This window comes from Lepisosteus oculatus, chromosome 13, assembly GCF_040954835.1.
Source record: "Lepisosteus oculatus isolate fLepOcu1 chromosome 13, fLepOcu1.hap2, whole genome shotgun sequence".
NCBI lineage: Eukaryota > Metazoa > Chordata > Actinopteri > Semionotiformes > Lepisosteidae > Lepisosteus > Lepisosteus oculatus.
Genome location: NC_090708.1, coordinates 21,421,120 through 21,447,714, shown reverse-complemented (window position 1 = coordinate 21,447,714; position 26,595 = coordinate 21,421,120). Strand labels below are relative to the sequence as shown.

The 26,595-nt window shown below is 38.4% G+C and overlaps 1 protein-coding gene and 1 long non-coding RNA gene across 2 annotated transcripts; one reads left to right on the top strand and one right to left on the bottom strand.

The window, feature by feature from the left end:
* Positions 1 to 980: 980 nt before the first annotated feature.
* On the top strand, positions 981 to 6,738 carry LOC107075374 (uncharacterized). Its single transcript, XR_011191413.1, has 2 exons — positions 981 to 1,252; positions 5,291 to 6,738. It is a non-coding gene; the product is annotated as an uncharacterized lncRNA (long non-coding RNA).
* Positions 6,739 to 22,081: 15,343 nt separating this feature from the next.
* On the bottom strand, positions 22,082 to 26,242 carry LOC107079203 (aminopyrimidine aminohydrolase-like). Its single transcript, XM_015361630.2, has 5 exons — positions 26,137 to 26,242; positions 24,935 to 25,041; positions 24,493 to 24,542; positions 23,563 to 23,855; positions 22,082 to 22,659 (listed from the first exon to the last, which is right to left on the bottom strand). Exons 2-5 carry the CDS (start codon positions 24,970 to 24,972, stop codon positions 22,342 to 22,344), a joined length of 699 nt encoding a protein of 232 aa, XP_015217116.1. The 5' UTR covers positions 24,973 to 25,041; positions 26,137 to 26,242; the 3' UTR covers positions 22,082 to 22,341.
* Between the last annotated feature and the right edge of the window lie 353 nt (positions 26,243 to 26,595).

Here is a 26,595-nt window from a genome sequence, read left to right as displayed (position 1 = left end):
GCAGAATATTGATAATAATGTAGGAATTGTTTTGGTTTTTTTTGTCTTCCTCTCCTGATTTTTCTACACCTTGCATTTTCCCATTGGTAAGATATACAGTATTTTACACTATATAGAAAATGAACACTTTTAGTCAGGTTCTCTGTGAATAAGGTACAGTGAGTTTATTATGTATGTATAAAGGATTGGTGTAGCCACAAAGTAGCGGTGAAATTCAAAGTATGAGTCAGAGTGTGCTAATTTGTAAAATGGAAGTTTCTTATTTTGTATGGTTTGCTTGATGTTTTTTGGTTCTGTAATATTCTATGATTTTACTTATATTTTATTGTTTATGGTGTAGTGGTATGTCTTTTGTTTGCTTATGGTGTAGTGGTATGGCCATTTTATTATTTTTTCAGTAAAAAATGAGTCAGGGTGTCCCCGTTCATATATACACAAACTGTAAGACTAAGCACAGAAGATGAAGAGATTCCTGATAATTGGCACCACCACCCATCCCCTAAGGGAGCAATCAACATATCTGTGTATTAAGCAAGAACATTTGTGAAACAGACAGCTTATTTACAATCCACATGTCCACCCCCACCAGCCCTGGAGCATCTTGTTATTGTTAAGGTTTGGCATACTTTAGTTCCAGTTTTGCTGGATCACTGCCAGAGGGTGTACTCAACTAGGTTTACAACATCTCTTGTTTCTTACGCAGCCTATCCTGCCCAGCAACAATTAGGGGCTCCAAGAAGCTCTTAACCCTTTCCTTCAGCACCAATCATCTTACCAAATAATGAAAATAAATGAAAAGAAGGAAGGAAATATTGAGAAGTTGAAATGAATGTAAGAATTGTGGAAAGTTATTTGAGAAAGAGAAACTGGAGGGTGCTGGTAAGGGAAAAAAACACCCAGGGGGGGAAATTAAGACTTGCTGGAGCGTCTACTGTGTATCTGTCAGCTGGCAATTTATTGATAGAGACCCAGGGGGAAAATTAAGGCATTTATTGATAAGAGCCCAGGAGGAACTGGAACCTGGTGCTGGGAAACAATGTATGGCCTGGGAGGGATATGGGAAGCTCTGACACACCTCTCAGTGAACATTGTCTCCGGTCATTAAGTGCTCATTGGCTGGTACCACTTCTAGCAGGTGGGGATATTATTTCCCTTTACTGTATATATAGTGATGCCCCATTTTACATCAGCAACTACTTATAGGAGGAGAAGAAAATCAGAACTTCACTCTCTATCTTGCAGCACAATAACTGTAAGTAACTTTTTGTATTTTTTATTTCTGTCCTGTCTTGCATAACTGTATCTGCATGATACAATTCTGTTTAATCTGCATTTCACTTGACCTTTTGAAAGCATCTATCTGCATTAGTATTCAAGGATCTTATTCAAGTAATAATTATTTTTGTTTTAAAATAATGATTATTTGACAGAACTAGCTGTAAAGTGCAGGAAAATGTATACACTTTTATATATGTAATGTTAAATGTTTTATAAAATGTCACTACATTATGTTCTGCTCAGATGTAAGCATTTCTGAGCCCCAGTGTTATAAAAAGAACTTTAAATAAACTCAATGTCATAAAAAAGAGTAAGACTCCCGGATGAAATCAGTAAAGTCCCTTGAGTTTACAATTAAATTAAGTGATATACATTTTCAGGTGATATGTTACTCACATTTATGGGAAAACAAAACTTAAGCATACAAAAAAATATATAAACTACTAGTATTTTAATGCAAATGAATGAAGTCAATAGAAGATTTATAATATTGTCCATCCATGCATTTTCTAACCACTTTATTTAGAATGGGGCTAAAGGTGATGCCAGAGACTAATCCAGCAAGCAATGGACACAAGGCACACTCAACCACAACATACCAGAGACCAATTGTTTTTCCCCAGAAGTCCATTAACCCACTAGTATGTCTCTGGAGTCTGAGAGGAAAGCACAGCATCAGATCAGATAAATAACACAAATAGCATCCTGGATCCAAACTCAAACCTAGGGCCCCAGAGCTGCTAACCAATGCACCACAGTGCTGCCTTAATAAAATGTCTCCACTTACACTAATCTCAATTATAATTATCAGCTTTTAAGTATTCATGTTTTATTAGCTCATTTAATTATTATACTAAATTAAAATATTAAATGTATTAAAGTGTTCATCTTACACAAGTTCACTTGTCTTATAATTCACAGGAACAAAAAACTACCTTCATAAAAATATGTTTTAAGACAGTAGTTTAAAGTCACTTTTTCCAGTAAATAATACCCCAAATTTTCACTGTTTTAAAGTCCAAAGTGTTCACTCATTCTTTCTCTAATATGAAAACTGTTATTTATATTATTAAAAGTCACAAAATGCAAGATATTTTTGCTCTTAAGGACTGGATATGTATTTTTTTTCCATGAATACTAAACTATTTAAGATTTAAGAAGTGTGGCTTTACCTTACGTGTCAATAAAACATGGATACTGGTTCATTATCCTTTATTAACTGAACTTTTAACATAGAAGAATTGTTTTTTTCTCTTCTAGGTTAACTGTAATGAAATATATAGTACCCAATGATAAACAAAACATTATATAAGGAAAGATATGGGGCCTCCCTATTAACAGATATTTTTAAATTATTACTTGGTTTACAGAAATATTACCATTGGAGCTAAATTTCACATGATACAACAAGGAAAAATATTTCTTACACAATAACATTCTTTAATTAGGATCAACAAACTGAGTAACAACAACAATTGCTGAAATGCTATACTCTAAACTTGCAGCGAGTTGAGAACTCTTTGATGTTTTATCAAATAAAATGGACATGATAATTAAAAGAATAGACAAAGTGGAATGGAAATTAAAGAAGCTAGCTCACAGCTTAATAATGTATTGACATAAAAGCTGAAAATGATGTTTTATATACTATAATTATACCAGCTTATGGTGGTACAGTATACTGTGTATATTCTACCTATATTAAACCATTAGGACCAACCTAATATTAAACTATTCCACTGGAACCTCAAGGGCATCACATACCTTAGGATTCAGGTGATCAAGTAATCTTGCATCTGTACTCTGTAAATTCTTATTTTTTTGTTCCTCTCTTTATACAGAATATTATCTTCACTAGTAGGCAATGCTGACCTACCCTGAAATACCACCTAAAAAGGTGACAGATTACCACCTTACATTCAAATAGAAATTTACACTTTAAATTCAAATAGAATTTCTGACCTATTTGGAAGAGGGGAATTATTTGAGTGTCTCCAAGTACAATAAAATATAATAACAAGACACTAACAAGAGTACGATATACTGACAAGTATCTCCAGGTCACACATTATGTGGTCATCAAGAACAATGGTGTTGTTTTTTTCAATGGTGTTGAGTGGGAACTCAAAAAAGTTTTTATCCAGGTTTTACACTCTCTTGTGTAACTTGGATGAGGCAGTTTCCCTAAAATGCTTACATACAACTTGGATCTGACAACTGGGGTGCTGTATACTGATACTTGGAAAGCTATTCTTCTGTTGCCTTCAACAATCTCTGTCAGTAAACAATATAAAAAAATAGTTCAGGTGGGTAGCTGCGTCAGCATGCGTAGGCTGCAAAGGAACAAGTAATAGGTTTATTCCATGCTGAAAAAAAGAAGAAAGAGAACACAACGTTTCGGCCGTGGAGCCTTCTTCAGGTGTGAGAGAGACAGGGCAGTAGGCAAAGGTAAAGTAGCGGGAGAACAAAGGTTGAGAGGGAGGAGGAGTGAGAGGCGGGAGCAGGGGACAGAAAGAGAGGCCAATCAAGAGGTGTGAAGTCAGAATGGGTGCAGAGAGGTGTGAAATGAAACTTCCAATGAATGGAGAAAATTTAAAAGAACAGTAATCTGTCGTTAAGGGAAGGGAGAATGTGTGATCCTAGCTGCAGAATAATTTTAGTTTCGGTGGTCTTTCTGATGTATGAGTTCGGAAAACCGTCTTTGAGAACACAGACGGAGAGATTAGAGTGGTCGTGGCCGTCAGAGGTGAAATGAGAAACAATGGGCTTGGAGAGATCTTTAATCTTCACAGCCCTGACGTGTTCTCTGAAGCGGTCTCCGAGTCTCCTTCCTGTTTCCCCAATGTAGATGGCTGGGCATTTACTGCAAGAGATACAGTAAATAAGGTTGCTGGAGGTACAAGATGCTGTCTGGGTGATCCGGAATTGTCCTGAGGGGCCTTGAATGAGTGTGGTGGTGGCTGTGTACTTGCAGGTGATACAGCGAGCTCTTTTGCAAGGGAAAGTGCCTGGTGTGGATGGTTGCTGAGGGCGGTCAAGGGAGCTGTGGACAAGGAGGTTACGCAGATTAGGTGGTCGGCGATATGAGATGATAGGGCGATCAGAAAAGAGGGCCCCAATGGAGGGATCATCCTGTAGGATGGAAAAGTTGTGGTTAATGGTCCTGGGGATAGGAAGTGTGTTAGGGTGGTAAGGAAGCACCAAAGGAATGCGGTTGTTACGGCGGGAGTTCCTGATCGGGTTGATGGTCCGGGGGGTGTTTTTGGCTCGGGCAAGGGCCCTGTCAATCACACTGCTGGGGTATCCTCTGTTGATAAAAAATGAGTACATTTCGAGGGCTTGGTTTTCGAAGTCGATGTCGTCGCTGCATAATCGTCGTAACCTAAGGAACTGTGAAAAAGGAAGAGAGTTTTTAGTGTGGTTGGGGTGAAATGAGCTGTACAGGAGGTAGCTGTGTGAATCCGTGGGTTTGTAATAAACTGAAGTGGACAGTCGGGGGTAGTTGATAGACAAGTGGATGTCTAGAAACGGAAGAGTGGTGGAAGAAATGTTAACCGTATATTTGAGGGACAGGTGGAAGTTGGTGAAATGGTGCAGGAAGAATTCAAGCTGATCGTTGGAGCATGTGGCGGCACACTTGTGTAAAAGTATGAAAGGCAAAATGTCAGGACCTCGTGTCAATGAATTGATACTTGGAATAGTGAATGTTCAATCACTATCATGCCCATCATCCTATGGGCTATGATCCTGTGGGCTATGATTTAATGTTTTTGCAGATTTTCTTTTATAAACCCAAATGAAAAAACACTTGGTTTGGATATTCTGTGTTAATGATAGAATGATAATACTTAGGATAATTAGACAGCTCTGCATAAAGTGCTCTTTACGCTGTTGCAATAAAGAGTGACTAGACTTGACTTAACACTGTAAAAATGTAGCAAATGCTAACACAACCATGAAAATCCTGATGTTGTTTTAGGTGACTTAATCTTTCTGTTCATTCAATTTTCAGAAAAGAAGATGGAAGGCATCATTCCAAAGAGCAAAGCCAAAGGTGTTGATTTCTGTGGTGTGGATTCAAATTATTATATAGTACGCTCTGATCTTGGCTGTTACATGTGGTCAACAAATTTCCATCGGGGTAGCGACCTTAAAGTTTACAGCTTGCACCCCTCCTGTCAGGGTGGAGACCACTACCTTGCCTATGACGACAACACATTTTACATCATCAAGGGCAACGTTTATCGCCGTGTGTCCAATATGAGTGCTGACACTGATGCTGTGGTGTATGACCTCCACCCAAACTGTCGTGGAGGTGACCACTATCTGTCTGCTTATGGAAATTTCTATATTATCTTTAAGAGCAGAGGCGTGTACCGCCGAACTTCCAATATGAACAAAGATAGTGATGCAGTAGAATACACCCTGCATCCCAATTGCAAGGATGGCCTGTATTACTGGGGCACAAAGAGCTACACTTACTTTGTCAAGCCAAAAGATCAGTGGGGAATCCAGTACCACAAAACCGATAACCTTCACGAAGATACTAAGGCAGAGACATTCTCAATTCATCCTGATGTAGTCGACTTCCTGCCTGGAGGGCTGGGTGAGACTTATGGCCCAGCATTTGGGAAATGGGAGCTCATTAAGACCATTGCCAATGATTCTGAAACTCCCATAACCTGGGAAAAAAAGATAACCCGGAAAGTGGGCTACGTCAAGTCCAAGATGTCAAGTATAGAGCACAACTGGAAAGTGTCAATGAGCGCTACGTATCAGTCAGGGACTCTGACTGAAAGCATTGCCAAATTCCAATTCTCGTTGTCAGCAGAATATGGCGGGAAAAGTGTCAACACAGAAGGCGAAAACTGGGAAGAGGCAACTGAGGTAGCAGAGAGTGTGAACCTGACTCTGAAGCCCCACCAAAAAATATATGTGTGGCAGTACAAGCTTGGCTTTGGCAAGGAAGATGTCCTGTTTTGCCGTGACATGAGATTTGATGATGATCCTACACCACCTACTGACATTCCTCTCCCACCAGCCAGAAAGTAACATCTTGCTGATTCTCTGGATGTGTGAGGTGTTATCTTTCAGGGTTCTTCAGGGTTAGTCATACTGTAGCTTGCATTAGGGATGAGGCTTGAATCAATACCGGAAGTGGTTTATTAATAAGAAAGCTTTTTTTGTAAATTACTTGCTGAGAAATAGAATGATAGAAGTAATGTTTATCATTATCTAAGTTTTAGGAAGGAGAATAATACAAAGCAATATACTGTAGGATAAAGTGCTGGTGTGACAAGAATTATCTTAACCTACGTAACCAAAAGTACTAATCATTAAATCTGTTTACCATTGATTACATTTACATCTATAGATTCTTACATTTAAAAAAACAACTGTTTATAAAATTGTTATTCTGTGATTTCATTTATTTCTTAATAAATTGTGACATTGCATTGACCTTGTTAACACTCTGTTTAATCTTTTTTTTATATTAAATAACATTAAGATAACTTAATAAGTTAAAAAGTATGTAAAGGCTTCAGCTCCCCACTGCAGTCGTTAGAAATGAGATAGATAAATAATAATAATAATAATAATAATAATAATAATAATAATAATAATAATAATAATAATAATAATAATGTATTATTTAGGCCTCACTCAGAAACCTTCAGGGTATCATTTGAGGTAGTTGCCATAGGTAGGCTAAGAGGGAGGAAACACAGAACAGGCTAGATTTTGGTGTTTATTATTAATTCTGTTAATTAACTTCATAGTCAATAATTTAAACATTAAACTTTTAAATTGCAGTCACATCCGCCATCCTCAATCAATTACTTTTGAGAGGATAAAAACTGGTGAAAGGTGTCTTACATATTTTTTATGTTTCTTTAAGAGTTTTTACTTAGCTAACTTTTAAAAGTTTCCTCCTTATGAAGACTGCATCTTTTGGAATGTACCCAGACCACCCACACAACTAAATTGGATTTCCTTCTATAGTGTGTAGTAATAGCCTAAGAGCCTAATAGAGAGAGTGAATCTCCAGAGCCATATCAGATTCAGTGCCACAGGGCAATCCCTACATCCAGACCAGCAGCAGAGACAGACTCAAACCGGGAGAAAAACAGCATTACCTGAGCCTCATCTGCACACGGCTCATGAAACAAACCACTATCACGAATTAACATAATAATAAACCATTTTCTAAATATGAATATAATTTGCCTCATTCCAGAAAACATAAAATACAGTAATTGTATTACAGAATAAACCTGTTATAAGCATTAGCTTTAGGGCTAAAGTGCACAGATCCTGAGTTCAAAAATATAAAGGAGACAGACAACATAATACTTTAAGAGACATGGTATCAGGGAGACATGTCCGTCCAGTGTCCCCCAGGCTACAAGGAGATCATAGTGCCCTCTGTTAAAAACCCTCAATCCCTCAGGCAGAGATTGTGATGGAAATATTGGATGGAACAGAGCAGAGCTCAGTGTCTCCATATACCCTATAAAGAGAGGACAGTGTGGTGAATGCTGACCCTCAGGCCACTGACTATGGCCCTGAGCCAATCTGTCATCTGATTTTACATGTGTGGTTGGGTGGTCTGTCACTGGCATGCAAAACCCCTCTAGACTCCTATGATGTACTGGTGGTCACCTTTCAGAGAAACCTGCTCTCTTTGTAACTACGAAAATCAGATTGTCTCATAGAAGTATTAATTAGAAAAATCTCTTTGGTTCCTCTTCATTTTCTGTTCATCAGCTCTTCAAAAATCTAATTCAAAAAAGAATTAGACTAGATTAATTACAGTTGAAGACACCATTTCCTTTCTTTGTCTAAAAAAGTATAAATTCTTTTAGATTCTCTTTATATTCCAAACATTTGTAATAATTTCCATGTGAGAAGTGAATTTTTACCCTTCACCAATTAGTCAATTATAACTTAGCAGCAGTTAGATTCCTTTAGCAGCCTCTAGTGGAGTTTCACAACTTTTGAGGAAAATTATTGTCACGATTATAGTCCCCCCTCCTTAAGGGTGCTCCAGCCCTTTCACTAAAGACTTTATTCTGCGCACCTGTTTCCCATTCCCAGCCCACCTTAAAAGACAGGCGCTGATGCTCATCCGGGCTCTGCTCTGATTTCCATATCGTGCGAGTCCGGGACCAGGAAGCGCCTGGTCCCGTTAAGGTTTTAACCTCTGTTCCCGTTCCTGTTCCCCGTCCGCCGGTTCTGACCCGGTCTTCGTGGTTTTTAATTCTTTGTTCTGATGGATCTCCTGGTTTTGGGCTTACCCTTGTGTTTTGGATATTCCTAGGACTACTCTTTGGATTGTTCGCCTCGGCCACACCTCCCCCGTGCACCAGCGCACCTTGGACACGCCCCCTTGTCTTCAGCCCCGTTTTCCTGCATGACGTTTCGCTAGTGTTTCCCCACTCCGTCGGACTGTGTCGTCCGCATAGGGTCCGGAAAGAATTGTTCGTTACAATTATGCGATGCGATTGATGATTAAACCTCAAGATGTTTGAGAAGGTTGCATCTCACAGTTGCATCAGCATGCGTAGGCTGCAAAAGGAATCGGTTAAGGCTCAATCTGTTATAGGATTTGATTTAAATATAGAATTTGCTATAACATTTCATTTTGGAGTGACATTTGATCCAGGCTTGACGTTTCAGAATAGTGCAAATTATTGACAGAAATTCTTCAATCTCAGATATATTGAATGCGTCTCTGACTTGCTGATGTGAGGTTTAGGGGAAATGCAGGTGTGTCTGCCTGCCGCTCCTCTCGTCAGTTTTCAATTTTCTTGTTTTTATTTATTTAATACCGTAACGCTACGGGGTTCACGTGGGCACCCTCGCCTGCTGCTGCATCAGGTCAGCCCCGCACCGTTGGGGACTCAAACCCAGGCCTCTGGCGTCACTCAACAGGGACCCAGCCTGTTGAGCTAAAGAGAGATCTCCCCCCAGCCCAGCGGCTGCGGGCCCTGCTATTCACAGGGAAGGGCCGTGACGTCACCATTCTGGTAATCCGGCTCTCACAATCAATGGTGACCGTATGCGTTACATTGGTGTCAGGAGTGGGATTTAAACCCACGCCTCCAGGGAGACTGCGAGTTAAGTGGTGGAGAGCCAACGGTGGGGGCCGACCTGATGTGGCGGTGGAGAGGGCGCCCACGTGAACCCCATAGCATTACAATACGTTTTTTCCTCCTTTCCCATTGCTTTTACTACTTTAATAGGATTATGTTCCCCACCTACTGTAGCCATTTCTTTTTGCACATTTTATACTATTTGGAGTTCCAACATGATTCTGATCTATTGCCAGCTTTCCACATCTGTGCTGTTGAACTGAGTACTCTTCAAAACCACTTTATACTCTCCGGATCCAGGATTTCCTTCCTGGTTTTTGTGTCGTCATCCAAGATTCCACCAAAACGCTCATAAGATACTCCCCTATTTAATAGAATGATTTTCTGGTAAATCTACATATGAGTATTGTGTTATCAAGATCCTGCATCCAATGAGATATATCCATCGCAGCAGTAGTGGTTGCCTTTTTCTTCCTTCTCCACTTGTGGAGGTACTGTGTCTGCTTTCTGCACAAGGCTATTAGATTGTCCCACAGTGGTGCTGACCTCAGCAATCTAATCTCCCTTCAGTCCCTGGAATGCACTACTTTTTCCAACAGACCCCCTTGGTCTACTGAAACCAGCTAGATCAGCATTACTCAACACCTGATCCATGAACAACAGACTGTTCTGTTATGACTTCATCAAAGAGACAAATTCAATTTCCCATGTTTGACTTCAACCTGGCACAAACATAATGATGGGCTCTTGTTTAACAAGAGTGTTCTTCTGGGTTACAGTTTATTTCAACAGTCTTGACCTTCTGGCAGTGATGGGGACATCATTGATATTTACAGTATAATCCCCTTTTTCTGTTTAAGTCCTATCACTGTACCTCTATCTAACCTACTCTTTCTTTGGAACATGCTGTTACAATTAAGTTACTTGCAAGTAACATATCTGAACCCCAACTACACTGCACTGCAAATGTTTAGAGTAACTAACAATCTTATTATAGCTTCTGATTTTAATTCTCTTCCTGTTTTTTATTTTTCTTGACCTCAGTGATTTTTTTAACACTGTTAACCACAATCTCTTACTTTTTCATCTTCAGACTGTTTGGAGTTTCTGATATTGCTCTTAAATGGTACAAGTCTTACCTCACTGATTGACATCGCTTTGCCTATCTTGGTAATTTGAGTTCTGAAATTGGACTCACTGGGCCCCCAAGTCTTCAGCACTTACATGTTCCCACTTGATCAGTTATAAAGATCACATGGCCTAGATTATCATTTCTATGCTGATGACACTCAGTACTAAACCTTACACTAAACTGGCTGCCTCTGTTCTCACTAATTGCATCTCTGACATAAAACATGGATGACTCAAAACTTCCCTCATGTAAATCCAATCCAGTAACCCTATCTGTACTGTACAGAAGGTAATACTTGATCCAGGCTTGATTTTTGACCCTCATGTGCAACATATTACAAAAACATCTTTCTTTTGAAAAATAATCAGAAAATTCAGACTGTCCTATGTTGTTACTAACTGTTGATGAAAAGCTAGTCAACATTTTCTTTTTTTTCTCTCTCATTAATTACTGTAATGCCCTTCTCACCGGGGTATCTAAATACACATTAAACATACTAATGTACAGGTATGTCCAGAATTCGGCACCCAGAATCCTGACCAGGTCTTGTGTAATCTTCTGTGATCACATTACACCTATCCTGGAGTCCTTGCATTGGCTTTCTATCAGGTTTTGTGTCAAATTCAAAATTCTCACCTAGAAAGCTTTACATGACTGGGCACCTCAGTACCTGCCTGAGTTATTATCATTTTACTCCCCACCTCAAATCTTTCGTTCGTCTAATTCTGTCTCTACCCCAAGCCCTTTTACACTCTATGGCTGACAGGGCCTTCTCCTACTATGCTCCAAAGCTCTGAAATCTCCTTATGGGTATCAGAGAGTCACCTTCCCTGAGTTCCTTCAAATCTAGATGCAAAACCTTTTTCTTTACTTTAGAAGGGCTTTTATTTAACTGGTTCTCCATCTGCCCCTTTGTAATGCTGCTATCAGAGATAGTCATTTCGTTTGAGCTGAATAGTTTGAGTAAACTCTGTACACTCCAGGCAGATTGAATGAATATGTGCATTCCTACTACAGCTGCATATATGGAAAATCCAACATGAGGAATTCTTGTACTGGATTAATTTAAAGTCATTGCAGACATATTGATCTCCAGCAAAGATGATGGTGCAGCTTATGACATGACATGACCACATAAACAGGAGATAGTAGAGTTTAGGGTCTTTTGAGTTGCAAATACACTATAGCTTAAGATAAGAGAATGACAAAATATACTGCAACAACAGTCACAGTTATGGGCGGAGTGGTGGTGCTGTGGCTAAGGATCTGCGCTTGTAACTGGAAGGTTGCCGGTTCAAATTGCATGGCTGGCAGAGGAATCCTACTCCGTTGGGCCCCTGAGCAAGGTCCTTCACCCTAACTGCTCCAGGGGTGCTGTACAATGGCAGACCCTGTGCTCTGACCCCAAGCTTCTCTCTGTGTCTGTGTCTCCATGGAGAAAAGCTGGGGTATGTGAAAAGATGAATTCCTAATGCAAGAAATTATATAGGGCTGATAAAGAAACATTACATTACACATTTGGACTCATGCTTGGCATCAGCAACTTCCTGACCTCTGCTGATTTGGGCCCTGTGACACCTAGTGGCCTTGGGTTGCTATTGCAGGTAGTGACAGAACATTCATTATGCATCCTGTGCCCCAGAGGGGGTGTGGAGACGATTAAGAGTTAAAGTATATACATATTTTCCTTATGGTTGTTGGTTGTTTGTGGTGGTTGTTATATGGTTGTTTTTCCCCTGTGTAGTTGATCTCCCTATACAGACTTTTAACCTGCTCTTAACCTGCAGTGAAACCACCAGCCCGCAGTAGACTGGACTCCTTTGGTATATTGGGCAGGTCTGACAGTGAGTATCTGTGTGACGGAAAAAGTTGGGGGTGGGTCCTTTTGTTGCTGAGCCGTTGAGCAAAACATTATGTTTAAATATTAAAACTCTTTCAGGTTTTAAAAGGTCTTTTTGACCTATGAGATATATACTGTATGTTCGAGGCACAAACATATATAAGTATGTATATAATGAATATGGTATATATAAATAAGATATAATATATATTATATATAATATATTAAATATAATATACAGTATATAGTAAAACAAATGTATTGTATAAGCAAATACATGGCTGATTATGGTAAATGTACTGTATATTACATATTATAATATTTATGCATTATGTCTAAATATATTATGATACACTGAAAAGACCCCAAAAAGAGACTATAGAAATACACTAAAATACTTCTGTATACAAAAACGTATAAATTCACTTTCGTTTCCTACTCTGTTTCGCATCCTGTCATCATTTTGTGTTTGGTGAAGGACTGTGACCAAACTAGTTAGGCACTTTGATTTTCCTCTTTTTGCTTTTCAGCGTGGACTGAGACAGAGCTGTAATTACACCTAAAGTCACCAGAGGGCCTCAAAGCCCTCTTTAATAGTCAACAAGGGAAGGGCTCTCCAGGAATCATGAATTGGAAAAAGAGGACTTTCAATAACACACAGGTCTTCAGATGTACAAGACATCTTTTAGAACCAGTATCAGGAAGGAGAGTTTAGTCTGAATGCAGACTCAGAAAGAGTAGATAGTACCTACCAAAAAATTAAAAAGAATGAACCATAGTTTAGAAAGCAGAACTATGCAAAGTTCTCCCTTTCTCATGGAAAAAAATGTAAATGGCAACAAATTAATAGATTAAATAATTTATTTAAATAAATAACATCCTCCCATTTTCTTAACCTAATAATACTGTTTTACCTAGTTTAAACTCTTAATTCCCATATTATCGGTTAATTTCCTTTCTTTCTCATTGAGTCACAAACAAGCTAGTACCAATACTACAGAAACACAAACAGACAACATTGAGTGGCATATACATCTAGTTCTATGTAAGGAACACACCCCTACCACTCATAAATTAAAGCAGTACATACACAAGGTTCATTATTCTGCAAGTGCAGAGTATGACGTTACCTGTCTTGACAAACTCAACTGGAAACACATTTTGTGAAAATACAAAGTTAGGCATATACATTTTTTCATACTTAATTTATTAAAAACCTGAAGGCTCAGAATGAAGACTTCTAAGGATAACATAAAAGGCAGAACATATTAGTAAAAACCTAAAGAGAAAAACCTGAAATATGCTGATTACATAAGTATTCAGGCCCATCAGTATTTATGTAGGCACTTTTGTCAGACTCAGATCCCTGCTCAGTTTGAAGGACAGGCTGAATTACCCAGTTTGTGTGTACCTTATACTTCTTAATGATCTACTTCAAGCTAAGAGAGATAGTAAAGAGTCTCTGAAATATTCCCAGATCCTTTTTCTGATCTGTGTTTTTACAAAACTTTATCCTTAATTTGCTTTGAATCCAAGCTCCTTGAAAATCATGTCAGAATCTTTATTTCAATTTCACCACCTTTACAGAGGGGCTTTACAGAGATGTGTGTTTTTATTATGAAATCATGTGAACTGTTAGATAGGGCTGCTAGGGCAATAGGATCCCGTGCAGGACTCAAGACAAGAGAAAGACAAAGCAGATACGCTAGGCAAAAACGAAAACCAGGAGGCAGGTGAGTAGGTCGGAACACGGAGAGACAAGGAAGAAGCAACAATCCAAAAACACTAGGCGAAATCGAATCCAGGAAGCAGGCGAGTAGTTCAGAACACGGAAGAAAAAACGAGGAAGCAGCAATCCAAATCACAAGGCGAAACCGAAAACCAGAGAGAAGCAAGAGGTAAACGCGCACTAGGGAGCTCGAAGAGAATCCGCAGTAGTAAGCGGGGAAGTGAGGAAAAAGGAGAACTAAAATAGAGACGGGAGAGAAAGGTGATTGGCGTTTACTTGCGGCGTGAGCTTGTTTTACAGGGTGTGCGCGTGGGAATGCAAGAAGGAAGAGCGGCGCGAGTGGAATGCGTAACAGTGAACAACTAGTATTGAACACATTGAGAGGCAACTCAAAGATTTTGGATATTTATGCAGTCATGACATTTCCATTTTTTTTCTTACTAATGATCTATTTACTTCTTTATTTTTGTTTTTGCTTTGAATATGTGAAGCATATAATAAGTACTAATTCCTATTATGGTATAATACAAAGTGTCACGACTGGAAGCTTTAAAGGAACAAATGCAAAATAAAGCGATGCAAAGGTCTAAATACCGATGCCAGGCACTGTAGGGCACAACTGGGCAGCATGGTGGCACAGTAGTTGGCATTGCTGCCTCACAGGGCTGGGGCTCTGGGTTCAATTCCTAGGGTGCTGTCTGCATGCATTTTTACGTTCTCCTTGCATTCATGTGGGTTTCCTCTCGGTGCTTCACTTTCCTCCAGCAGTGCAAGGACATACAGTACTGATAGGTCAATTGGCATCTTGAAAATTGGCCCTGGTGTGAGTGTTTGTCTCTGCGTTTGTCCTGTGATGGACTGATGTCCCATCCAGGGTATGTCCTGCCTACCCCGTGTAGCTTGTCTGGATAGGCTTTGGCTCCCCTGAGACCCAGAATGCTTTAAGATGGTTAATAATTGCTAAGGAAAGCCTAATCACATTAATGTAGGTCTAGAAACTCAAATTGAAAACCTAACATATACAGTATGCTGCAGGCTCAAACAAAATTTAAAATCATTAATGATGCCTCAAAAAAGCACAGAAAGTATGGCTGCCAAATGACTAGCTACAATGGAGTTAGAGGAGCATATTGTTGCTACTTTGCTAAAGAATTATCACCACTTTGAAAAGCACGTATTGTGCCTAATGTTGACAGTTTGCTCAAGTTCAAAGGAATTGCACCATGAGTATTGACGAAAAGTGGTTCCTTTTCCTGATCAATCTGTGACATCTGAGCTTGCAGAAAGATGAAGCAACAGATTTACAGGATATTGACAGAGCAGATGGATTTTTGCTACAGTATGTCTGAACTTTCCAGACTTACATCAGAGATAAGTGTCCCCGTGACAATTCACATAACACAACTGTAAACTGTGAACCATATACACATAACACAATTCACATAACACAACATTCCACTTTTACAGTGTTAAGCAGTGGCATTGACTCACAATACAGTAATTGTGTCATGAAAACTTTGAAGACCCATTCTGGCACTTAGTGATAGATTATCACTGGGTATCCTAATTAATAACCGGCAGGAATCCAACAGTATTCCATGCTGATAATCTGTCCTGTTTTTAGTAAAGCACTTATCCAGACAAGGGTCATGGAAACCAGCTTTCTACAGCCCTGAACTGAGCTTCTGCTTGTTAATTCTTTCATAATATTATAAATGTAATCTGGACAAATGTTTAGTAAGCAGATAAAAATCACATAAAAATGCCAGTAGTTTTGACTGAGAAGACATGTAAGGTGATTTTTTTAAGTGCAAACTCAGTGACAAAGTTAAAAAGTTTCATGAAAAAACTACTGAAGTTACTTGTTGCCCACAGTTGGCTGTTTACACTAAAGAATAAGCACATTGCCCTGTTCAATACATGGCCTATAATATAAAACAAGGGAGTCACATATTACTCTGTTAAAGCTGAGACAAAAGGCCAGTTTCAATAGCACACAGAACTGGGGCTGCTGAATTTGTGGAGGAACTGAAAGGCTGTGAAAGTAAAATCAGGTGCACAGAATTTCTCCTGTGAAACTAGTTTTGGGATTCTAGGCTCTTGAAAATATGAAATTCACATCTTCAGTAATACAGTAACTTTCATCAAGTCATTTCCTTAAACTTTTATTATAAATGTACTTACTGCCTCATGGATCCAAAAACAAAACATTTTTTCATCCCTGTGATAGACAGGAAGAAAGGATTCCTAGAATTCCTTCATCGACTGCTTAAGTCAGCAAAAATTTCCTGTCAGCTGGTATCCGCTTTCATACGTCAGCTTGTATGAAACAGCGCATGTACACATATCCTCTTGCTGACTGAGGAACTACTCTTTACCTCATCAGGCTCCCAGTCTACAGCACAAAGCTCACAATACATTGTGTTTCAGTAGCTGTCCTACTGCAGACTGCACTTTCTAGTGTCAGATCCTAGGTCCCGTTTGCTTTCCATTCAGGTTTTATCACTTGTTTTTCCTCCAACACTCTTAAAAATGGGGTTATGGAGAAGGTAGAGTGTTAAACTATGTGGTATAAACCTACGACACCCCAGAAAAAGGAAGAAGGAGGACTGCGGGACCCAGACAAACAGCAAAACAGCAAAAAATAATTTCTAGGTGTCAAAATATTACTCAGAGTCAGTCAGAGGTTAGGTCAGACAAGCTGGAGGTTTACCCAAGGACCTAAATGAAGCAAGCACTGCATTTACAACACTTTTACAGTACATGCTGCATTGAAGAAATGTGTGAAATTACACAGAACAGCAGAAACAAAAAATTTGTGAAACACTACCCATGTGTGGGTGGCATGGTGGCACAGTGAATAGCTTGGCTTCCTCTCAGCACTGGGGTCCAAGGTTCAGGTCTGGGCTTGAGGTGCTATATGCATGGAGTTCGTTTGTTCTCCTTGTGTTTGTGTAGGTTTTCCTCCAAGTGCTCTGATTTCCTCCAACAGTCCAAAAACATGTGTGAGAGTCTGTGTTTGTGTCTGTGTCTGCCCAGTAATGGACTGGTGTCCTCTCTGTGGTGTACCCCCTGCCTTGTGCCTGCTGTTTGCTGAGATAGGCATCAGCTCTGAACTGGACCCTGAATTAGAAGAAGCAGCCCGACAATTATTAAAAAATGGATGGAATACCTTCTTGTGATATTCTACTTTTGTTTGACTGACAGACCCAGAAAAAAGACATTTCCCCAATAAGGCTACAGACCGACAGTGAGATAATTAAGACTGAGAATAGAATTCTGAGAGTCTGGAAGAAGCCTTCAGAATTTCAGGCAGCTTAATGACTCTGGAACTGTATCTAGAGGTTTATTGGACCATATCATGGATGGGGAATTGCATTTGTAATTTTGTTATTTTAAGCAAAGTAATTAATTTACTGTATATTTCTCCAGTAAATGTCCTGCTGTATTAATGCATCCTCTCCATATCATCCATGTATTTCAGAATTTGTGATAATTTATCTGTCCTGGTTAGGTAAAGGTTTATTAGCATATTGCAGGCAAAGGCAACTGACTATGCCTGATTGGAATATACTACAAAGATTTGTAATACCTGATTACATCTAAGAATTGGCACCCAACATCCATAAAATTATGTATATTTTGGATTCTGTCTTTGGTTCCTTGTCAAATGGTTAATTTTATTGAGATGGAAGAAAGCTGTTCAGGCCTTACCAGTATGATGTATTCAGGATGTTATGCAATTCAAGTTCAAGTTCAAGTTTCAAGTTCAAGTTTATTGTCATTATACTCATATACATGGTACAGTATATGGTAAAACAAAATGCTATTTAGCTAGCTCTCGGACATAAGTAGTACAAAGAAAAAAACAAAAACAACAATACAATTGTGTAACAAAAGAAAGACAGAGACAACAGGCAGTGTGCAAAAAACAACAACAGACGATGTGCAAAACAACAAAAAGGTAGCAGGTTATGTGCAAAAATATGCATCAACAGAATTAAATAAAGGGATAGAAATTATGGGGAGTGAGCCTTTGACATGTATGGTAGAAGTAGATTTTCAATGTGTGTTTGGGTTTTTGGTAAGAAAGAAAGAAAGAAGGCACTGTGAGGTTCAGATCATAGGTGAGAGGTGAGGTGAGAGTGAGAGAGGCTGGGAGTTTAACAGTTTAACAGTGCGGGGGTAAAAACTGTCTCTGAATCTGGTAGTCCGGGCCCGAATGCTCCGGTACCGTTTTCCAGATGGTAGCAGATCATAAAGTCTGTAGCTGGGGTGTGTGGGGTCTTTGATGATGCTTAGAGCTTTCCTCAAGCACCGTCTGTCATAAATTTCCTGGATAGATGGGAGGGTAACCCCAGTGATGGACTGGGCAGTTTTCACCACCCACTGTAGGGCTTTGCGGTCAGCAGCACTGTAGTTGCCATACCACACTGTGATGCAGCCTGTCAGTGTGCTCTCTGTAGTGCATCTGTAAAAGTTAGTGAGGATCTGGGGACATATCTTAGCCTTCTTCAACCGTCTTAGGAAGTACAGGCGCTGTTGCGCTTTCTTGATCAGACAGGTGGTGTTGAGAGACCATGTGAGGTCCTCGGTGATATGGACGCCAAGGAATTTAAAGTTTTATTTCTTTGCTAATTTCTGAAACTTAAAAATACATCTGGAACTTCAGGATAGACAGATACATAATCTTCAAGGTAGCAGTCATTTTTTACTTTTATGAAAATCTACAGTTCCCTTTGGGCCCTATTTTACTACAAGGCTCATCCCAAAGTCATAGCCTGCTTTTCTCCTTTGATGCTCTGTTGTAAACAGTCATTTTGTTATGGTTAATGATGGTTTTATTTTTGTCCTTTTTATTTCTTTGCTACTGATTGGTGGATCCACTACATAATTGTGTGAGACAGGTTCCCCATACACATTCCACGGTCAGGTGGTGAAGTCATGAATTGCCTAGGTACCAAGTGCAGAAACGGAATTGTCACTGAATTTATCTCACTTGGGGTGACACACTCGTTAGTATTGCGGGGTCCCTGGGTTGAGTTCTTGGGATGCTATCTGCATAGTGTTTGTATGTTTGCCCTGTATATACAGTACATGGGTTTCTTCCCACAGTCCAAAGAGGTTAAGTGGGTTCTTGGACAACTGGCCTAGGTGTGAGTGTGTCTGTGTTTACCTTACAATGTACTGGTATCCTGTCCAGGGTGTATCCCACTTTGCACCAGTTGCTTGCTAGGACAGACTCTGGATCACCCACAATACTCTATTAGATAAAGCAGTCAGAAAATGGATGGATGGATTTATCACACTTTACTTGAAGCAACCCAAGGAACTTGGGAAAGCTTGAGCAAATCCACCAAAAAGAAGAAGCAAAAGCTGCACCAAACCATTTTACAAATCTGGTAGAGACTTGCCCCAAAATACTGAGGCTGTTATTACCATAACACAAGCAATCAACATTCTGTACTTCAGTTCTTTCTCTTGACATTTACTGTTGCTTATCTTACCTTTTAAAGTCTTCATTTAGGTTTTGAATAAAATGTAATCATTTTTAAAATGTGTATGGTTCATTTTGTAATTTCACAAAATTATCACACTTCTGTCATGTTTTACTAATAAATGTCACACAGTTGTATGCTTTTTTACAGATTAAAGATTTAAAAGCAACTGCAGTGTAATAGAAATTATGACAGTTAGGTTCATTAACAAACTCGCTCTCATATTGAGGTGGAAAGCCTCCAGACTCACTGCTGGGTGCAAGGCCACTCCATGACACAAAAGACACTCTGCCCCCTGCTGATTCATCTTATTTCATCAGATTAAAGCAAGTAAGTTTCACTGTGCTGTGTAGTAAATGCAATTTACTAAATTATTATTAATTTATAACCTTATTAATATTTTATGGTAGCTGTTTTCTGTTTTCTGGTCTATATAGGATAAAGTGAGTTCTACAGTGTACAGGTAGCAACATTCTGGTGTCCCAGAGGCGTCTTCTACAATTATTCAAGCAAGGTAACCTTAATATAATATATACATCAATACAACTATACCGGTACTTCTTACGTAAGGAGTGAGAGTACTCACTAAACTAAAACAATGCTTCTAACTTTACTTGGTCTATTCAGCACAGCTACGAATTTTCACAATTAAGTGTTTCTGAATGTAGTAGTGGAGTTTCATAACACTTCCTTCTGTTCCTTCTGCAATTTTGAAAACAATATTGTGCCAGATGAATGGTAAGGTTTAGGGAGTGGTTAGCATTGCTGCCTTGAAGCACTGGAGTCCTGGGTTCCAATTCTGATCAGTGTTATGTGCATGGAGTAGGCTCTCCCTGTGTTTGTGTGGGTTTCCTTCAGGTGCTCCGGTTTCCCGGTTTTCCGCAGTCCAAAAACATCCTAGTAAATTAATTTACTTCTTGGAAAATAAGCTGTGATGTGTTTGTGTCTGTGTGTCTGCCCTGTGATGGACTGGAGCCCTGTCCAGGGTGTGTCAAGTTTAGAGTGACACATTTCCTGTGTACTCTCTGAAATCTTGGAAATTACAAATACACATCGACCCGATAATTTCAATTTTGTGGATGAGGTCATGCATAAAACTCCAGAAAAAAGCAGACTAAGTAGACACCATCTCTGTAGTAAAAAAAACTAGGGATACTTCTGAGTTTTGTGTGAGATAATAAAAATAATAGTAATTGTTTTGTGTTTAGCCTTAACAGCTTCAGGTATTTCTTTAATTGCTAAAGAGGGCTTGAATATATTGTTTTTATGAAAAATAAAAAATGCCTCAACTGACACAACATCTATAAATTCTCTTACTGCTTATTGAAGTTCAGAGACATGGGAGAGCCAGAGCATATACCAGCAAACAATAGGCTCAAAGCCTGACACATCCTGAATGGAATGCCCTCTTCTCATGTTTTAAAGTATAAATAACATTTTCTATGGACCAAGTTAGCTATTAGTATAAAACTTAAAATGTAGCACTGTAATGGTGCATCATGTATTTTACATGGCAGAAGCTTTTCTTATGGACAGAAGCACAGCTAGATAACATTTTGCTAGTGTAAAGGCTTTGATCCTATGAAAGTGTGGTTAGATACTTGTTTCATTGTTTTAATTAGGCCCTTCTTTCTCTTCCCATTTGTTTACTGTATCTTCATATTTTGTTTCATAATCAAAAAAACGTTTAATTAAAACATTTCTGTGTAAAAAGCATGTTGAAAAAGTTTGTAAAGTCAGTGGAAAAACACAATCTGTTTTACTTTAACCCATATTTAAATGTTACAATCATAATGAACGTAACTGTGCATAACAGTTTTTTAAACATATTACCAACAATAGATGCAGTTTTGGTTGTAGAAATACAAATATATCATAAATACACTTTTATTTGATTATTTATTAGGTACTAAAGGTTTCTGATCTGGGCTAAGGCTCATAGCTAACACTATCTTAGACCATGGATTATGCATGGTAGCCATTGGTAAGATGTGATAGGCTGTGGTGTATGTTTAGTCAGCATAATAACTATAGACATCTTTGACAGACCAATGATCTTGTAGATATGCAGTACACCATCATTATAATAGTATTTAATACAGTAACGCACTGTATGTTAATTTATGGTAACCTTAAGACTTTCACTTAGGGTAATAATGTTAAGCAATCCAAGATGAAACCATGGCATTATGGATATAAATTGGTGGTTTTTATAATAATCAAGACATTAATCATGTAGACTAAATTCAAACCATTGTTAATCATGTGATGCAGTAAACACAGGATTGTTTCATAAGGGAATCTGTAATATTATTGTTGCATAGTGCCTCTACATTCTAATAAAACTTTATATCTTTTATTCTTTTTATTGTATCTTAATTACCCCAAGTCAGAGTGGGAAATTATGATCCTGGTGGGCCAGTGTGTCTACATGTTTTATAGGCATCTCCAAAGCATTGGCTTTAATACTACAGTATTAGAATAAGGTAAAGCATAATCCAAACAGCATTTATTGATAGAAATCAGGGTTTTATTCATTAAAGGTTTTAACATAACATTTCAAGGTAAGAGATGTGGTATTTATTTCAATGATATGATAATCACCTTAAACATGTACTGTATCTAACACCTGGATTTTCTAATACAGAGAATGGCTCAAAGTCGGATAGAGTCAAAACGCATCTTGCAAAGTAGATTAATTTAACCCTGGCAGTCTCTAGGCAGTCAGGAATCAGGAATTAGATCATCTCAGAACAAAGTGACAGCTGTCATGATGTGCTGAAGAACTCTCTCTCGTGTGCCATTTGCAGTCGAAAGAGAGATTGAGCCTTTGACTCATCAATATTGCAACGATATTTCTCTAGGAGGTTCTCATAATGCTTCTTTGAATTATCTTCCACGTTATTCTTCTTGAAGGGGTAATATGGACTCTTTTTTGAGATCTTGAGGTTTTGGGCCACATAAGGCCAAAGTTTTGAACAGGGCAGAAGAGCAATCGCAAAGTACACATGGTCGTCCTCTGATATGGCCTTGTAAGATTGAATGTAGTTTGCAATTGTAGGAGAGGGAATAATGGCACTGGTATTCTATAGGCAAGACAAAAAGAAACATTTATTAGAACAAAAACAAACATGTGGCAAATGACATGATATAGACAATTGCAGAGTGTTACATGCAGGTAGGAAAAATAGATCCTATAAATAAACAACTGGATAAACAAATGAATAAACAACAACAACACTACACTTGAAGAAAGTATCTATGAGAAAGAATGAGGTGTTTAAATTGACACACCATTTAAATCTTCTGGACACTGTCAAGAGGTGTGCAAAATATAGGTAATGTTAGAATATATCATTTCTGGATAAAATTGAGGTTAGTTAAAATCACACGCCTTGACAAATCAAGGCACATCTCTAGAATCAACAATGAAACGTATACTTGAGATCAGAAAAGGGCTCCATTAGACAAACCCTGTTGTGAATGCTGACACCTTGACTTCTTGTAAGATGAAGATGGACTCCTTGTGTATAAGCTTGGCTACAGTATAAGCTCATCCTGCTTGTTTGCCACTTTAGTAATTAAATGAAAATGAAATTTCTTCCAGTCGTTTCATTATAGTGTTCAGTCTGGGACCAGGAAGCCTGTTCTAGTTCCTGAGTACTGTATATTTTCTAGATGAACGGAAGATCTATTCTCTGTCCCAAATTAAGCCTCATTTAGTTTCCAATTGTAATGTAATGTCCTTATTTCACTACTGAGTGTGAAAGAGTTTCGTATTGCTCTGTCTGCCTGAGGATCTCATACACTGTACTTGAGCCAAATCTCTTTAGGCTCCTTGTTCGCGGCTGAAACGATTTTGTTCTCATAATGTCTCATGAGAATCCATGAGACCAGAAATCGTTCTGGTTGCTGTCCTTTGAAGTCTTTTCTAGAAAATTAGAAAGAAAATAAAAGGACTGAGTAACGAAAAAGGAATCCAGTCTTACCTTCAGCTGGTACATTTGTAATGAATATTTTTCAAAGCTACTGTAACTGTTGTATCTGCCCATTATGAAAGATTTCAGATCTTCTCTCAGCTCATCTTCTTTGCTCAGTTTCTGTAGTAATTTTGTCACTTCCTCTAAGTAGTAGATGTCTTGCAGAGTGAAATTAATGTATCGTTCTGCTTCAAGCGTCCCAGCTTCCATCCTTTTCAAGAAGTCAGTTTTCATTGTATCTCTGGCAATGTCCATATTATTTTTCCAGAGCTTCTCATATAGGCTTACACCATGCCTATCACCTGTAGAAATGTTTTTATTTCATGTCATATGTTATTCACATACTGTATATTCTTTTTGTGAATAAAATGTAATCTACTGAAATTACTGAGAATGTTTGCCTTGTGACTTGAATCATGCCTTGAAAGCATGATTAGTAAAGAAAGACACCTGGTTCATGGTTTACTGGGTTTCGCAAGCAGCCGATAAGAACCACAATATTTAAACTGCCTGGTGAGAATCTCTATATTGCCTAAAGATCTTTACAAGCAACATTGCTAGCGGTCCCTGTGAGCATTTACAGTGTGGGGGTGCTGGACTTCACATCACAGCCCCAATCTGACAGTCGACTTGTTACCTAAACAGGCCTGGAGACTACGGCAGTGTTGAGTACCAAGACTTCACTGCCTGTTATACTGCCAGGAACAAAACATGCATTACTATTGGGCTATTTTGTCACCTTTCTTAAGGAAACATTCTCTGTAACAAGTTATAGTGTTACAAGAACAACTGCTCATTGGGTATTTGGATTATTTTATTTAACATAACAGCAAGCTAACATTTCCTGACAAAATATCGAGCACGATAATGTACAGTATACAATACAAATTTAGCTGAATATATCTTATGTTTAATCAGTATGCCCTATAAAATACTTACAATGTTTTGTATTCACCACATTTTCTTTTGGGTCTAAAGCAAAAACTGACCTTCAATGAAAAAGAAAAGAAAAAAATTAAAAAATGAAACATTACTTCCAAGAAATCTAAAGGACCTGACCTCATAACATAGCATAAAATAGTTTTTAATCAAAAGAGCTCCTTTGACCCAGCTGTGCCAATAAAATAACAAGATTGGCTTTTTGATCATACTCTAATGGAACCTCCTTGCACTATCGGACCAAAGTACGGTTTGATAAAACATAATTCCTACATACAAGAACTCATATTAAACAGCAAGTAGTAGGAAACCTGTTTTTCACACTTTAGTATTTAAATATGAAGTGCTTAGAGCATAAGATTCATGAATCTATTTCTAATACTGGTGATTTTTACTTTAATGTCCCTGGCTAGATTCTAATTAACCAACAGAAGTTACTTACCATGCACAGAAATAGCTAAGAACCATGAAAGATTTCATCTTTATGAATCAAGTTCTTCTACGTTTCTTCTTGGCTGTTCTCGCTGTATCTTTATTTCAGTTTTACACCTGTGTCAAAATAAAAAAAATGTTTTCTTTTGAGCGTTATTTACTGTACAGTATATAATATCAGTACCGATACAACACACTAAGGTTTCTAGTATGTTTTATTACCGCCTGCTTGTTTATTGTTTCATTTAATAACAAGTCTTATTTTCCATGTGTCTAATAAATTCACTGCTCTTCTTTCTCTATCTACAGTGTTATATAGAGTTTTGTCTATGGAGTTGTCATCAAACGTTTACAAACAGTAGTTGAAATTTAAAGTTCCTAAAATTCCTTAAAAACAGGCAAAAATCAAAAAAAAATTGAGGGACATTGAGAAAAAAGATCAGCACACTGCTTGTGGTGCAACTAAGCGTCACATTAGAAGATTCAGAGTAACAGAGGTTTTTTATGAAAGGCTAAGAGATCTTTCCAAGGGCTCCTTCAGAAGTATCCTAATTGTTTCAGACATTATTCATCATAATCATTAAATTGTCTTTTCCTGGTGAAGTTCTTAGTAACTGTGAAACCTGTCCTTGGGGCTTGTGGAGCAGGACAGAGTGATACTCTGGATGAGACATTAGGTCACTGCAGATGCCACACACACAAGCACACTGTTTCTTTGTTGGAGACACAAATTTAAACCAGCATAATTTTGGAAGGCAGGAGGAAACTGGGTCATCTACTGGACATGGAGAAAAATGCTAATTCCACACAGAACCGAGAATCTAAGAGCTGAGCCACCATAAATCATCGTCAGCAAGTTAATCATTTTGCCAAGCAATAGGGAATATTTTGGATTTTTTGGTGTAAATTGTCTTCGCTAAAGAAACTGCATCACAGACATTCATAGACTCCTTATTGTGTGTTCTGATGATGTATGGATCACAGCTGGCATTACCAATGTTTTGCCATCTAAAAGAGTGTCTACAAGAAAGAGTGTCTTCAGAAACATGTACTGTACAACATTGACAATGCAGCAGTATGCAATGCAGTACTGCTTTATGACAGTATTTGTGTGGTTTAGTGTCCAAATTGTTCAGAAAAGAGTCTAAAATTGTATCACACACAACATTCAGTTGTAATACCAAAAGAAGAATATTAATCAAGAATACTTACAAGAAAACAGAGAGTGGCAAGGGGAACCTTTCTTCACAAGACAGGTTCTTCCTCCAGATTGATGGACTCATGGAAAAATTACTGTCTTTATATACAGTAAAGCTATAGATGGGGCGGGGGGGGAGAAGGTTTGCCAAAACCAATTGGCATTTATTTTATTTGTTTCCAGTAGGTGATGTCTGGGGCTTACCCTGTGGTGTGAAGAAATTAAGCATCAAGGAAAAACTGTTGACATGATGTTACAACAAGGGTGAAAGACTTTTACTGAAAATCAATGAGAAATCAGTGCGGCAATCTGTTTGATTAAGAAACAATTAGGATAAAGCAGAAAGACACAAGTGAAGAAATACAGGCCAGAATTAACTCAAATGTTTCCAGCAATACAGGATCTCTTATTATCTCAACTTATATTGCACTGTTTTAGACCAATATTGCATTGATAGATGCTCTATTACATTG